We start from the raw sequence: 16,334 nt of genomic DNA, 5'->3' as shown, positions 1-16,334 counted from the left end.
TTTCAGCAAGCCCTGGAACTACAGATAGGGCTGTTCTGGAAGGCTTTCCAGCCAGAGGTCCTCACTTGACATCAGATGTCCTAAATCCAAAACAATCTCCCAACATAGGGAGGCTTCCAAGATTCTCTGGTGTGTGGGCGAACTCACCACTTCACACCACTGGGTATTGGAGACAGTGAAAGAGGGTATGCCACTGCAGGAAAATTCCCTTGAATAGTCACAAACATCCTAGTAGCGCTTGTGTCCTACCTCGGAGAGAGAGGGTTCTAGATTTATCGTTTTTGGACAACCCTCTCATCTAATCCCAGATTCAGAATGCAGCCCTTCAAGGCCTATCTGACAGACTCTATTCTGCAGAAGCACAGGGTCCTGATCAGCATAGAGAAGAGTCATCCTTAGCCATATCAGCACTTCCCCACCTGGGAGCGATCCTAGACATTGGCCAGGTCAAGGACTTCATTTCAGAGGACAGAAAGCAAAAAGTCTTTTTGGATGATTCATCAGGAATTCTCCCTTCAGGCCTTAGCTCAGCTCCTGGGCAAGCAGGACACTCTGCAATGGGCCCACATCCATGAGGTCCCTCCCAAAGCTTCTCCTTTCTCACCAGAAGGAAATTTCATCCAACCAGGATATATGGGTTAGTGTTCAAAACTGGTTCATACCTCCCTCAAGTGGCGGGCTTGCCCCTCAAAGTTCCAGTGAGGTTCTCTAGTGACAGAACCAGAGAGGACACCAGTCTCCAGGGCTGGGGGCTGACTCCAGCTCCAACCTAGCCCACAGTCTGGGTGGGGGAGGGAGAAAGCAAAGAATGTATAAATTTAGCTGGGGCTGTGTGCCCTCAGGCTAGCTCGTTACTCTCAACAAGCCGCCTGTAACTACCATGTCCCAGCCATGCCACCATCAGTGCCACAGCCAGGGCATGACAACCACCAGTGGGGGCGGCGCACCCACACTCGGCAAAGACGTGACTCCTGACATGGGCGGAGCAGCCTCTAAGCTCCAGCAGAGCCACCCACCTCAAGGGAAGCAGGTGAGCAGACTGTCACTTTGAAAAATGTCATGGGATCCAGACTCTGTTCCCCCAAGTCCCTCCAAACATGCAGCTTTCTCATTCTGGGCCTTTTGTCCCACAAGCCATCTGAAAGGTTCTTTGCAGAGACGAGATCCCAGAGCACAAGCCTGAGTTGCAGCAAACCTCTGCTGGTTGTATGGCTCCCAGGGTCTCCAAGAAGCCTCTACACTCATTTGGCCCCACTGGAGAAGCACAGTGAGAAAGAGGTGGTGAAGCCAGAGCCCCAGTCTCAGAGAAGCAAAGCCAATGGGGGCTGTCCCCTGCAAAAAAATAAATGGAGGCACAGCATATCCTGTGGGTCTGTGCATCGAGCAACAGGGATAAAAGCATTGCAGGGGCCTGTGAGACCTCAGGCAGATCCACCACTCTCCAAGGGGATCAGGCACCTTGCCCGGGAGAAGAGTTCCTGTAAGGCAGCGATGTGGGCCTTGAGCCACACATGGACAAAGCATGGGAGGAGCAACACCAGGGCGTTGCAGAATGTGCTGCATTAACAGCAGGCAGGGTCTCCTCCTTTTGGATGTGGTTGGGATTCTCCTCCCACACGTACAGACTGCTTTGTACATCCCACAGCTCTGACCACCCGGCACAGAGGGGACGGGAGAGAGAACTTGGTCTTCATGCCCAACAGTCTGTCCTCCCTGTCCAGGGAGCAGTTTTTGCGTTGGAGTCTTAATACTTGCTTCTGTACTGAATGGTCTTTTACATCAATGCAGAGTTTAGAATTAAAAAGCTGGGAGAGTTCTTGTATCCCCAACATTCTGTGACAAGTATCTCTACTCGGTGGTTGCGTGCACACCTTTCTGGGTAAAACATTGTCAGCTTTGGAAGCTAGTGATCTGGTGATATCCAGGAGCGGGTGGTCTGGGCTCCTGCATGGCTTATGGGGCAGAGAATGCTGGCGAATTCCAGGAAGGGCTGGTTCTGGTGCCTAAATGCAGCCAAAATCTATTGGTCTGCCTCCATGCCCCGGGAAGAAGGGGCACACCTCACATGTTGGACATGCAGGGTACCAGAAAGAAAATTCATAGGGGGTAATAATCCCTTGGTTTTCTAGTGCCTTTATCCATAGATCTCAAAGCACTTCACGAATGAGGTTCATATCATTATTCCTGTTTTACAGATAGGGAAACTGAGGCATGGAGCAGTGAAGTGACTTGCCCAAGGTCATCTGGCAGGCCAGTGACAAAGCCAGGAATAGACCCCAAGTCACCTGAGTCCCTGCCCTGTGCTCTAACCAGTATGCCATAATTTTCCTATCTCTGGTTCATTCTTGGCCTCTCTGCTAAATCGCGCAACAAAGGGGATACTGATAGTGCTGGTGATTTTTGTACTGCAGACTCTTGTCTGGACTGGACTGAGATCAGCTCAGCATGATCCCCTGAACAGGCATGACATGGTGGGAGAACCCTGGCAGGGTTTTTTCCTGAGAGCTCTTCCTTTTTTCTATATACAAATATCTGGAGTGTTCCATGCAAACAGGTGAGATTTGAGTGAGAGTTAAATTAGAAGTAAAATGGGATAGGTATAGGGGGACTTGCTGCACCCCCAAGGGAGCCATTCTCAGATTAGAACGGTGTAGATCAGCTCTGTGCTCCGATTAATGGGTCAGGCCACTGTCTGCTCTGATAGAATCGAGCGAAAAGGAAGTGACTAGCTGTTGTTTTCCATGGCTGTTCTGATTAGGGGCCTCAAAGCTGCTGCTGAGGTGACCTGCACAGGTCTGCATTGGACATGGTGACAGAGGAGCTAACGGGTCAAGGAAGCTTGTTGCTAATCATGTAACTACACAATAGTCCTGGCAAAGGCTCTTCAGCAGGTAATCTAGTCAGTTTCTGGTTCCATCTCTTAATGCGCTTGTTTTCTTTTTGCCCAACAGTGAGAAACGCCATCTGCAAGTCAGTGTTACCAATCCAGTCCAGTGCAGCATGCATGGCAGGAAATGCACAGTCTCTGTGGAAACCAGGATCAACCAGACACAGCCAGACTTCACCAAGAATCGTTCAGGTTTCATCCTCTGTGTGCCAGGAAATTAGCATCCCCTCCACTAGAGCAGAGAGCCTTGAAAGGAGCATGGGAAAGGAGACAGACCCGGGCTTCGGTTGCCCTCCCTGTGCCTTGAACTTTTCAAGCGAATTAATTTAGAAATGCTTAGCTGTGACTTGCAGTCATGCACCTAAACAGATCTCTAAAGCTAGAGGTTTATCCAGCCCAAATACAAGAGAAAGTTTCTCTGCCACATCCACTAGAGTTTAAAATAGCCAATCGGATGTGCCCAGCTTAGCAGGCCTGGACTCCTGAAACTGCTTCTGAGCTATTCAGCCGAGAGCATTTACTTATGGGCACTGCTACGCCTGGCTTCCTCCCTTCCCCCTCACTCTTCTAACCCTCTCCCATATTCCCCTCTGAGTTTATCTCCATGTCTCAATTTTACAATATTGTGCAGCCTCTGTTGGAGGGACCAAAGACTAGGGCTCGGAAAAGGAGTCCAGCAGTAACGTGAGTTGAATTGGAAAGACCAAATCTCCCTTAAGAAGGGAACCATATTTGCAAAGGGCTGGATTCCCTTGAGGGAAGGCACAGATCCCACACTCCTCCCAGCCCCTCTCCGTCAGAGCTCATGTGACTGTTGCGGGTACCTATAAATGCATCTCTAAAATAAGCCTGCTGCTTTTCCTGTAAGAAGTCTATTGGCCTGTGAGGAGGGAGGGCATGGGGAAGCTATGCTAGCATCAAGGAGGTGGAATGAAAGGTGTGGAGGGCTTTAAGCTGCCTTTGCTGTATAGAGCATAGCTGTTGTCTTTCCTAAGTGGTAACTGCTTCCTAAACCCTCCGGATTCCCACCCTGCATTCTCCTTGCATGACCCATGTGGTTTCTCAGCCCCAGCAACATGGTGCAGTGCAGCTGAGCTCTCTGCCCGGTTAAGGAGAGGTTTCCTTCCCAGAGTCTGCGCAGGGGCCCTGGAAACATGGGAGCGGTGAGTCTGAGGAGACCCAGCCCACAGCTCCCAAGTCTTGCACTATGTGAACACTAACTCTGGGCAATTCCGTCCAAGCATAGAGGGAAATCCACAAACCCTGTTCTTAAATGGAGAGACTTCCTCTTCTGCAGCTGAATAGAAACCCTCCTTAGCCATGCATTGGACACCTTCAGCACAAGCCAGTGGAACCCCCTCTGTTCCTCTCTTGCCTTTCTGTTAGCATCATACTTAGCAGCTGGTGCGTAGCCTGCATGTGTCTGGCCACCGTACCCTTGTGTTCCATGCTCCAGGTTGGTAATAGGGCACTGGGTTCAATAAAGTGCGGTCTTTACCATCTCTCCATTGTCCTCTCCAGAATTACTAACCAGCTTTTTATTTAATGTCAGTGGATGGTATGTCAGGCTTCTACCGTGGTACTTTAATGGGGGAGACAGGGACATTATGGGGCTATTGCAACGATAGCTCTTCAATTCTGGCACTGCTGGTCAGGTCAGGATTCCAGTCTTCCATGCTGTACAAGGCCTGCCTGGGGGAACTGTCCCAATGAGCCCATTTTAGGGATCTCCAGTCCCTGGCCTCATTGTAGCAGTTGTTTAGCTCTCAGATCTATATGTTTTAGCAGCCCAAAAAAAGCAGGGGGGAGGGGCCCGAAGAGGCACTTCCCCTATTCAAGGGCATGGTAGCAATCCAGCTCCATAGTGAATACAAAGCCACCCTATGGACAGAGGGGAGGGTATGTGGGTCACAACAGTGTCTCTGCCCAGCCACTGCTAGGGAGACTCTGAGGTTAAGTGGTATCTGGAATAGAGGCGAGAAGCTACAGAGCTGTGTTTAATTAGGACAAGCTTAATTTCCCGTTTTGTGTTTGCTAGAGTCCCTGTGGCATAGCCCCTTCCTATGGCTGCTCCGTCCCTTCCCCTGATGTACATCGCACAATTGCAGCGCGTGGCCTCTAGCCAGGACCCACCGAGAGCAGCCCAGTGTCATTAAGGAGCAGGAGTCTCCAAAGCCACCCTGTCACCTGCTCACTTTCATTGTTTGCTGTACTGGATGGCAAGGAAAGATCCTGCAGCCTGGGACTCTCACGGCCTTTTTGGATTCCCCCCGATCCTTTGGGAAGACACAATTATGGCTGTTGGCCAATGCAGGTTAACTGTTGGCGGCTGCTTTACCAGAGCCTAAAACCCTGAGAGCACTAAGGAGCATGGAAGCGACTACCCAGCCAAGCAATTGCTCCTACACGTGGTGGGTGGATGTGCGTACGCACGCGCAGATAGGTTATCAATAAGGGGCCTTTACCTCTCATTCTGCTTATTCCCTGGCTTTCGCAGCTCCTCAGCAGGAGAATGCCAGTTCTCAAGCTGTCTTGTAATTTGTGCTAGGAAGGAAGATTTGATTTGTCACTAATCCCTATAAAGCAGAAGAAGAAAAGGGGAGCCCGCCCCCCCAGCCGCTGTGCCGTTCCATTTGCACTTTTTGCTTTTTTATGTAATTGCCCAAGTGCCTCCCCAGTATCACTAGTGTAGTAGCCACGTTAGTGGGAAGAGTTTTAATTAGCACTTTCGTACAGTATCCCTCCGACGAAATGGTTGTATAGAATCATGATGGATGGGTTTAGGAAATCTCAAACAGTGCGAGGTGGGGATATTGTATGTGATGAAGTATGTGTCTTTATTAAATGAAATACATTATTTGTGCCTGGTCTGGTTTATATATATAACCCTGTTTTTCCCATAAATTAATTATTTCTAAATTGTATTCTGATTTTAAGCCTGGGGCAATAATGCAATGACCCTTTTTTAAGTAGTTGATACTGTAAGATATTAAAGGGAAAAGCCCTGCTATTATGTAATTGGGGGTTTTTGTTTACATAATTCAAAGTAATAAATAAAAACACTATTAGTTGCACCCTGATATTTCTGGTCTCCCTTTCTTATAGTGGAGATAAAAGTCACACTGGAGATAAGCATTTGTTTTTCTGCAGGGTTTTCCCTGAAAAGTTTATTGAAGAAGAGTGATGTTTCACATACTGCCGTCAAAGCTCCCTGTGTTTCCTGCACAGTTGGGTGGGACCTTTGGTTAAGTGAAAATGCTGAATACTGCTCCGGGGGGTGCCCTGGAGTCCTTAGTATAGGGCTTGACGATACAGAAGCTGTTTTGTTAAACAGGCCTCGGTGGAGCTAGGGACTGAAATGAGGTTTTCATTTCCCGTCTTGCTCATTTCTTCACCACTTTCTCAACGTCTGCTGCTCATTGGGGTTTATCTGAATTTAGGTGACAAATGAGGGGAATAACCCAGACAGAGCACCCCTCAACAAACTGCCATTGTCTGAGACCATCACACAGAACAGGAAATGGGAGGATTTCTATCAGTGACTTGCCCTAATTAAACTGAATCTGAGAGGCCAAACAAATTCATACTCATACTGTGCGACTACCGAGACCAGAGACCCAAAGTGCATTTGCAGGAGGACAGCCGGATGAGCGCGACAGCCTTGCCGTATGATTCAGGACATTCCTCAGCCTCTGACCCGTACAGTCCTTATCCTTGTTTACTCCCCCTATGCACGTGTACAGGGAGGCAGGCATCCTTGCCCGGCTTCTGATGGGCCGCGTCAGGAAGGCCATGTCTCTCCTCTGCCTGTCTGGCTAATTTCCTTCAAAAGAGAGCGCTCTCTAGTCTCCTCACTTCACAGGAGATTGTGCGACAACCACCAGCAAAGCCATGAACCCAGTGACTTTAACATGATTAAGATTCTAGCACGGCAAATGTGTTAAGCCCTCTTTCGTTAAGGCAAATCCAATTATTTTCCAATAGCATGAATCGTTTGTGAAAGGTGTCTTACACACATGGGCTGCTGCACAAAAGACTCTGCTACAAAAGGCTTCCATGTAATGGATGGTCAGTGCATTTTATTTCATCAGCACAGTACAAAAATAAATAAAAATAAGGGAAGGGGGCTAAATTACAGGCACACTGAGCTTTATGACAGTCTGTCAGATTATAAACCACACGTACTTACAAACACACTGCGCACATACATACAGAATGAGACAAATATAAATTAATAAGTAACTATACCCACCAGTTTGGTCAACCAAGATCTACAGAAGAGATTGCACTAAAAAAACAACATACAGATACATGTATCATTAGCAGTTTCAAATGTACATCTATGAAGAATTTCAAGTGAAAAAATGGCACGTTGTTTCCTTGTTTTCATTTGCAATTTTAACAACTGTTGGAACAGAACTAACCTAAGAACTGTGCACAGTAAGAAGAACCTATCAATCCCCAGCTCCGATGAGAAAATGCCAACTCAAATACTGAACTAGTTTTGTGTTGTGGGGGGTTTTTTTGTTTGTTTTTGTGCATGAGTGTAATTTTTACAGCCATCAGTTGTAAGATTGTTTGCTGAAGACACACAATGCTTCTGTTTGCATGCACAATATCACTGTCAAAGCAATGATGAAAGAATAAAGAAGGGTTTTTTGTAAGTTTAGTATTTTTTTGTTCTAAAAGTTTTCTTTATAGCAGCATGTAAATGTATTTCATTGCTTGCACACTCAAGTATATCAGTTGATCCTTAACACAATACTTATGATCAGTGCACAATGGGAACAATACATTTCACATTGATGTCATGATACAGTAGCATTTATTTCCCTTAATCCAGAACCACTCACAAAACTTGAATCTCGTTTCAAAATAAATAGAGGGGGGGAGGGAGGAGAGAGAAGAAAACGCCTCTCCCAGACACAAAGCTGGAATCCAGTCAGTTATTCAATGCCTCAAGAGACGTATAGGATCTGACCTGTTCAGTCCACCTTAGGAACAAGGTGACATCACATTGCCACATTTTACACCATCCATTTAGAACAGCAACTCTGCAATGGAGGGAGCTGAGACAAATATGTACAAAGACCAAGAGGAGAATTTATTTTTCCCCCTGCTTTTGCTAATAGATCTTCCTTTCCCCTCCCACCCATCACTGATCAAGTGGCTGCAGGTTTCCTTTCTTTCCAGCTCTGTCTGAAGAAGTGTTAGCTTGTGGTCGGTGTTTCTTAATGGCTCAGATTTCGGCCTAGCTTTAGAGGCGATGCAAGCTCTCCCTTCATTTGCAAGTCCAGCAGCCTTCACTATTGCAAGACCAGCTCCTCTCAAATCCAGACCTTTAATTTCACAGCTTTGTTCCTCTGCCTTTCAAAATGTGCTTGATGCTAATTTGAGAAGCAAACACAATCTGTTCTAACCCAGTTAAATACAAATCCCACCCTCTCCTCCCCCCCCCCCCCGCCAGAATGCCAGCATCCTTAAACCTACTGTTGGATTTGAAGAAGCAGATAGAGATTTCTAACTAGTCTGTGTCTGCAGCCATATTACATGCAATGAAACCCTAGTCTTGGTTTTCCTCAACATCTGGCACTGTAGGAAGCTCTAAAGTCAGAGGATGATATTACCTGTGAGCGTCAACCCAAAAGTGAATTCACTTTTCAGTAGCATTAACGTGCGTGTTAGCATCTAGAACCAGGGACCTTGGTCTTTTAAATGACATCATCAAACTCAATCAGTAGGATGCTAAGCCAAGGAAAGATGCATTAATATTTCTAGTGTAGGCTGTAAGGCCCAGTCCCCTCTGCCCACTTGGTGATGAGCTTTTTCTTTCTGAAATTATTTTAACAACCTCTTTTCCCCCTACGTTTCAATAAATACACTGTACCCGCACGCTAACATCAGAGGTTGGCCATGACGGCAGCTGCAGTGGGCAGAATGCTAAATAGGCCCCATTCCACACAGAGTGATCCGGTAGACTAGGGAAAGCAATTGATAGTGCCATTAAACCCTACAGTAAGACACATCAGAACAGACCACTACTGCTGCAGTTCAGAAAACATGAACAGAGTAATGGCCACCACTCGTGACAGGACCAGGGTGGGCTGCAGATAGTCATGTTACTGACTAGCACAGAATTATTTGCCGTCGCAAACCAAAACAATAGCCAAGTAGCCACAGTGTGGTCTCACACCAATCCCAACCTGGCCACCTCACCTCTTGGGTGCCTTGGCTGGTGAGACAGCATTCCAAACTCACCTTAGACCACAGGCTGCAGCATTGATCACGAATGATACTTCTAAGCCTGTGAGGAACTGTTTTGCCTGCTCAAAGTTGGGCTTTCCCAAATCTGGGAATTTTGAGAATTAAACATGTGAGCCACCAATGCAGAGTCAAAGGTGTGTGCAATTCCACCTCTCCCCCACTCGCCTTCCCAGCTAACTACATGTTACATGCAATAAGTCCCTTTTGGAGTTTGATACTGATTGTTTTTAAGGTTAATTTTCTTAAGTTTTGTGCAGCTCTGAACCCCTGCCAGCTTTAAAGCATTGGATCCCTTTGTGAAATGCCAGATGCTCAAGACTCCATTGAATTACCCCATTCCCACACCACCAGGCCCTTCGAGAAAGTAAAGGCCAACATTTCCTTCAAGTCATTTCTTGAAGCCGCCTGCTCACAAGGGTGAAGACTTCTGCGTGGATAATCCCTCCGGCAGATACTGTCTGGGCAAAAGGACAGCCAAGCCCCCACTGAGCACTGAAGTGGAGGGAGCAATGGATCTCCAGGCAGTTACAGAAACCGAACAGACACTAGCCACAACAAGAGCTTCCAACCCACCCCCGTGGCTGCAGCCCTGCTGGAGGCCGAGGCAGGCGGCTAGTGTTCCAAGGTCAGTGCTGCCAGCTGGGGGCCCCGCTGCCCTTTCCAAGGTCCGCCCAACCTCCACCTGTGTCTGACAAATCAAAGCACCAGGAAGGTGCCCCAGTCCCAGCGGCGGGGGGTGCTCACCGGTCCAGCCCGATGAGGAGCCGGCTCTTCTCCTCCTGGCTGCACTCGTTCTTCAGGTCAGCAAACACCTGGGTGAAGTAGTGCGGGTCCGCGTTGATCTGCAGCATCTTGGGGCTCATGAGGTTGATGATGGAGAGGCAGCGGTCCCAAAAGGCCTCCTTGCAGCTCTCCACCAGGAAGGGCTTGAGCGGGTAGGAGATCTCGTTGCCCATGTAGGAGTAGGAGAGGTACAGGCAGGTCAGCAAGCTGGCCTGCAGGTCGTGGTCGGTGGCCACCTCGGCGGCGATGACGTCCCTGCACAGCATGTAGAGGAAGACCACGTTGGCCGGCGTGATGAAGCCCTGGTCCTGCCAGCCCTGCAGGAGCAGCGCCCGGTCCACGCTGCGCAGCCACAGCACCGGCTCCGTGGGCGAGAGGTGCTTCAGGCGGTAGCAGCGGCGGCAGAGGAAGTCGCCCAGGCAGCGCAGCAGCTCGCCGGTGGAGGCCTGGACGATGACCCGCCGCGGGGTGCCGGCGGCGCCGGGCTGGGGCGGCGCCTTGCGCCCCGCGGGCGCTGCGCTCTTGGCCGCGGAGAGCGGCGGCGCGGCGGGCGGCGCGAAGCCGGCGAGGTTGGCGCAGGACAGCGACTTCCTCAGGTTCTCGCTGTTGCGGTGGGCGACGCTGCTCGGGCAGCCGCCGGGCTGCACCTTCTGCGAGTGCTTCTTCTTCCTGGCCGAGACGGCGGCGATGCGCTTCCAGGGCAGCGCGGCCAGGATCGGGTGGCGCCGCAGGCCGCGCTCCTTGGCGCTCCGGCCGCCGGGCGCCGCGCCGTAGGGCCCCAGCCCGGCCGCGCCGTCCTCGCACAGCGGCGCCTTGCGGTAGCTCGGGGACAGCGACAGCACCGTGCCCATGGCGCCGCCGGGCGCCCGCCGCCTCCGGCCCTGCAGCGGGGACACAACGCCCGGTGGGTCCGCGGCGCCCGGCCCCCCGACCGGCCCCGCGCCGCAGCCTCCCCTCCGGCTCCGCCGCGCCCCCCGGCGCCCCCCCAGGAGCCCCCCGGCCGTCATCCCGGCCCCCCAGGGCGCCCCCCCCCGGCCGTCATCCCCGCCCCCCCAGGGCCCCCCGGCGCCCCCCCGGCCGTCATCCCGGCCCCCCAGGAGCCCCCCGGCCGTCATCCCCGCCCCCCCAGGGCCCCCCCGGCCGTCATCCCGGCCCCCCAGGGCGCCCCCCCCCCCGGCCGTCATCCCGGACCCCCAGGCCCCCCTTCCGTCATCCCCGCCCCCCCAGGGCTTCCCCCAGCGCCCCCCCAGAACCCCCCCGGCCGTCATCCCCGCCCTCCGGAGCCCCCCCAGGACTCTCCCGGCCGTCATCACGGCCCCCCGCCCGGCCCCGCGCCGCAGCCTCCCCTCCCGCTCCGCCGCGCCCCCCGGCGCCCCCCCGGCCGTAATCCCCAGGGCCCCCCCAGCCGTCATCCCGGCCCCCCAGGGCTTCCCCCAGCGCCCCCCCCGGCCGTCATCCCCAGCGCCCCCCCAGGACCTCCCCAGCCGTCATCCCGGCCCCGCACCGCAGCCTCCCCTCCCGCTCCGCCGCGCCCCCCGGCGCCACCCCGGCCGACATCCCGGCCCCCCCCAGCCGTCATCCCGGGCCCCCCCCGGGCCCTCGCCCCCGACCCCCCAGCTCTCACCCCCACCAGCCCCCCCCCCGGGCACTCATTCCCGCCCGCCCCGGCCGTCATCCCCCCTCCGCTCGCCCCCCCCAGCGCCCCCCGGCCCCACCGGGCCCCCGCCCCCCCCACGCCGCCCCCCCGCCTACCGGGGGCCGGTGCCCGGGGCGCTGCGCTCAGCTCCGCCCTGCGCGACCCGGCGGCGGCTCCGCTTCTGTCCAAGGTTCTGCAGCGCCGGGCCCGCCCCGGCCCCGGCTCCCGCCCCGCGCCCCGCGCCCCGCGCCCCGCGCCCCGGCCGAGCGGGCCCCGGCGGGCGGCGCAGGGCCCCGGGGCCGGGGGCGCCCGCAGAGGGGCCCCGCCGGACGCGCCGCAGCTCCGGCCCCCGCGCCGGCCCGGCCCCGCCCGCGGCAGCAGCGGCCGCTGGGCTCCGTGTCCGCGGGACGCTCCGGCGGCGGCGGCTGCGCTCGGTGTCGCGCCGGCCGAGGCTGCGAGCCGGAGCCAGCCCCACGCGGCGCCTGGCCCCGCCCCGGCCCCGCCCGCCGCCCGCCCGCCGGCCGAGCCGGGCGCCGCGGAGCCCGGCCGGGGGGGTCGGCCCCTGCCCCGCGGAGCCGCCGCGCAGCGCCCGTGGGCGGCAGGGAGCGGGCGGGGGAGGGGGCGGCCCGGGGCAGCTGTAAGAGGAGGCCGGTCAGGGCCCGGCAGGGCGAGCCGACCAGCTGCGGGGCGGGGGGTGCTGGGTGCAGCCCCTGGCTTTGCTCCTCTACACTGGGGGGCCGGTTTCTGGAGCTGGCGGCCTGCCGGGGGTTAGTGTCCCCAAGGGCCGCAGGGCGCCCGCCAGGCCCTGGGCAGCCAGGGGGCCCTTGGGCGAAAGCCCCGGCCCAGCTCGCCCCCTCTAGCCCCCCAGGGCGAGACACTGGAAAGGGCCCCAGAACCCTGGGGGGGGGGGCTCATTGCTGGGGTGGCTCCACGTCGTCTGCGTCCAACGGGCAGGGGGTCCTGCGTCCCTGGCGCAGCGGGTGCTCAGCAAGGGGACAGTCACCACCTCAGCCTGATGCTCACATGCACCTGGTCTCACCCCGGGGGAAGCTGAGCGGCTGCTTTCCACCCCTCTGAGCGGGAGCCCCTGCAGCCTTCACCACACTTGCAAACGAATTCAGAGTAAGGTAAAGTCTGGAACCGTTCTGGAATCAGTCCAGGCGGGGCCAAGCCCTGTGGCCATGCAGCGGCCGCCCTCATCAGTCACCTCCAGTAGCTCAGCCGCTCACCTGCTACCCCCCCTTCCCCCCCCCGGCAAGGTTTTCCAGGAGGGGCAGGTACCAAAGAGTTTGGCTACAAGCGATTCCAGAGCAACTCTGCTAACGCCACGTGTGGGGACGCAATTCCGGAATGGCCAGTGGGCCTTAAATTCACAGCTGCTCTTCATGGAATTACCCATGTAGACAGGCCCCGGACCCCCCTCGCCAAGCATGTGCGCAGAGGAGGCCAGGTTTTTTTTTTAACAGCAATCGCCCGTGACTGTTACTGCGTCTGGTGGGCCTCTCCCTGAAGCACCAGAGCTGCATGGCTTTTAAAGGAACCTGGAATCTCTTTCCATAACTATTCCCCTCTCCATCCTGCCCCCCAAACTCCTGTCCCAACCCCCTCACCCTTGCTCTCTCTCCACCTTCTTTTACCTCTACAACTTTCCGCCCAGTTAATGTGCGTTGATGGAATGACCTCAGCGGTTTTAATTAACACGGCGCATGGTCACAGGCCCCTGCCCTGCCCTGCTCTCTTACTGAGGGAGAGGATACTAGCCCGTGATCCGTTTTCTTCCTTTCGGTAAGGACGCACTGAATAGACTTTATGCACGAGAACTGCAAACTGAACCGAACTGCAGCGGGACTGGGGACTAGGTAACAGCAGGAGCCCCCCGTTCGCTAATGTTAACATGCCCAGCCCTAATCCCTCACCCACCTTGTCTCGCTCCCATCACAGGAGGGACACGGCTACAGCCACTCCCATAGGCTGTCAGACAAGGAAACTTGTTTATTATGAAAACAAAGCCCCAATCTGAACTGGATTAAACGCTTGTGTGACTTGCAAAATCCCAAGGCCTGGCGTGCCTCAGGCAGGCAGCTGACTCATACAACGTTGTCAGCGATAACTGGTTCTGGGAAGCAGCAGTAGGGACAGCCCAGCAGTGGGGGAAGCGAGGGGATCGCTATTCGCCATCCTAGGTGGAAACCACCAGCGGGCAAAGTTTTAACACAACCACCCCCCTCCCATTTCTAAGGCATCACGCTCCTTGTAGGTGTGCAATACCAGAATGAAACTACAGCCCAAGGAGTGACTAGGAGCGAAGGTGCGGCCCTGAGTTCATTCCCAGTTAGTCCAGATCAAAATGGCCTCCAGCGACAACACAAAAACTGTTTATTCTAACTGCACCTTCCCCCAGAAAAGCCAGAATGTTACAATCACGTCTTCGCCCTGCAGCCATTGCAGAATCTTCATTACTTGGGTTGATCCAGTCAAACTTTAGCCAAAGCTCATGGACGAATCCCAGAGGAGTTGAGCTCCTTCGGCTCTGTAGGGTGACCAGGAGCACGAGAGATGAAGACCATCTCTACACTGGCCACGGTTTGCCCATAGTACGCCTGCCACCCTGCCCCGGGGAGCTGCATATTATACTGGCAAAAACGTGCTTTTGGTGCATAGTTTATGCTGGCTCCCCCCGTTCAATAAGCTAGCCCAGCAAAAGGACTTTTATGGCAGCATAACCACAGCTAGCCAGGGCAGGTGCTGGGATAGCCGTGTCATTTAAACAAAACAAAAACCCAACCCCCCAGTCTGACATAACAACACTGGCAGAAGTGTCTAGTGCCACCCTGGCCTAACGCCACATCGGCTGACGAATCAGCCAACCACAATTTGAGGACTTCAGTAGCTCAGACACAGGTGAGAGGTTTATCGCAGGAGTGGGTGGGTGAGATTCTGGGGCCTGCATTGTGCAGGAGATCGGACTAGACGATCATAATGGTCCCTTCTGACCTTAGTATCTGTGAGTCTATGAAACAAGCCCAGCCTCACTGGCATCAAGAGGAGCTGCTCAGTGGGTCTTCCCGATTTTCAAATCGGGGCCTTTACAGTCGGAGAATTAGGCACTCGAGCTCGGCCTGAGTGGTCACTATAGTGTAGACAGGCCACTGGAGTTTTCCCAACTGTGCAATGTCAACAGCCTGTGCTGAATGGAGGAAATTCTAGTGGTTGAAATGCCTCCGCCCCCGCTACCCAAGCAGAGCCCGACAGCCCCTCGTTTTCCTAGGGCCGCAAGCAAGCAGCGCTGCTGCCTGAACTGCTGCTGTACGTTACAGCCTCTTCCCTGACCAGCCCAGCCGCCAGTAGCAGGAACACGAGACGTGACCTAGAAAGGATACACGCCCGGCCTTGGTCGAGCTCCCTGGGCGGTTTCCTGTAGCCCTGTGCCGCGTGACCACAGATACATATTACACATCTGACAAGGCTGGGTCACATGCCCAGCAGAAAACAAGAAGACGACCAAGAGTAAAGGCCAGAGCAAACCCAAGGCATTTAACGGGACGAGGGAAGTTCCTGCAAATGTCGTTCAACCACAGCCCCAGAGCATTACACAAGAGTTGCACAAACACCCCTTGAGACACAAGGTTTCCTGCCTGCGCTATCTGGTGGTCGGGGCTCTCCTGGGACAAAGGCAGAGGTCAACACAGGACCACTGTGCTTTGGTTTGAGCCCAGACTTGTGGAGGGGGGGTAGTTTAGGATGAGACAACAGCCAATCCTTAGCCCCACCCCAGCTAAAGCAAAACACATGGGCACATGAACAGCAGCTTCCTCCAGCTCCTGCTGAGGCCAAACTGCCTGGAGCCACCGTTTCCTCCTGGTGCCCAGCAAGCCCCAGCCAGCTCCCCCTGAGGGGAGGGTTTGATTCCTTGCAGACATTACTGGTTCTGGGTTCATTGCAGATGAGCAGGGCTACCCATCACTGCCCTACGGTGCTACCAGGGTGGGGCCAGGGCTACACTAGACCCTTGCGGCAGTAACATAAGTTGGGGCGGGATTTCTGGGTGACAGTTCTATAAGGGGCACAAGGCCTAGGCTAGATGTAGTTAGACGGACAGAAATGGCCTTTTGCTGGCATTGCTCATTTCACTCAGGGAACTGCTAGGGCTTGGGCAAGTTGCCCAAGAGAAGTAAGCGATACCGGCCAAAGGACTTTTCTGCCAGTAGAACGAGAGGTAGGCGAGCAGGGTTTCCAGTGCAGCTGTGTGTCGATGGGCCTGCGTGTTCCTTAGTCCAGACAGGCATTTCTAGCCACCAGCGCACATGCAATAAAGCATCCGCGAGGGAGCCAGCCCTTAGGCGCTGGGCACTGAACAGGCATTGTGCTGCTTGTGTAATGTTTTAGGCCCTGAAAGACAACCTACTACTGCAGCTTTCTTACGAGAGCACGTGCCAGGCCCAGGATGCAGCAAAGGGCTGAACCAGGCCCCCAGCAACAGCCTTCAGGGGCTCTTGGCACTAATGCCCTGGAAGCCGGCGTGCCTGAGGCGAACAGGGTTTCAGAAGGTGAGATTTAAACCGCTCAGGGCAGGCACCGCCCCCGTGCATCACACCAGCACTTCCGGAAAGCTGATGCTGTGACTGTCTGTGTCTGGTTCTTGCAGCTTGGACTCTGCAGTGGGTCAGTTTTATCTCCTGCTTTTCAGACCTTAGGACACACACTTGCCAGAGACCTAGCAGGCTTTACAAGAGGTCTGTTTTAGGCTTAAAGCACTTGATCTCT

General features: G+C 54.4%; 2 protein-coding genes across 4 annotated transcripts in view; one reads left to right on the top strand and one right to left on the bottom strand.

Annotated features, from left to right (window-relative positions):
- Nucleotides 1–5,967, top strand: part of MYO1D (myosin ID) — a 383,172-nt gene extending 377,205 nt beyond the window's left edge. The window contains exon 22 of one of the 2 annotated variants that reach the window (XM_048829695.2): nt 2,952–5,967. In XM_048829695.2, the coding sequence (XP_048685652.1) occupies nt 2,952–3,108 (157 nt within the window). In that variant the 3' untranslated portion in view covers nt 3,109–5,967. The remainder of the gene's footprint in view (nt 1–2,951) is intronic. The other variant, XM_048829697.2, reaches the window with a different exon arrangement.
- CDK5R1 (cyclin dependent kinase 5 regulatory subunit 1) overlaps nt 1–11,814 on the bottom strand; it is a 71,858-nt gene extending 60,044 nt beyond the window's left edge. The window contains exons 1-2 of one of the 2 annotated variants that reach the window (XM_048829698.2): nt 11,687–11,771; nt 6,940–10,815 (exon numbers count right to left, since the gene is read on the bottom strand). In XM_048829698.2, the coding sequence (XP_048685655.1) occupies nt 9,892–10,785 (894 nt within the window). In that variant the 5' untranslated portion in view covers nt 10,786–10,815; nt 11,687–11,771 and the 3' untranslated portion in view covers nt 6,940–9,891. Of the gene's footprint in view, nt 1–6,939; nt 10,816–11,686 lie in introns of those variants that run through there. The other variant, XR_012666161.1, reaches the window with a different exon arrangement.
- Between the last annotated feature and the right edge of the window lie 4,520 nt (nt 11,815–16,334).

The sequence above is a fragment of the Caretta caretta genome, chromosome 27 (assembly GCF_965140235.1).
Source record: "Caretta caretta isolate rCarCar2 chromosome 27, rCarCar1.hap1, whole genome shotgun sequence".
NCBI lineage: Eukaryota > Metazoa > Chordata > Testudines > Cheloniidae > Caretta > Caretta caretta.
Note: the sequence above shows the minus strand (reverse complement) of the source record. Positions and strands in the feature narration are given on the sequence as shown.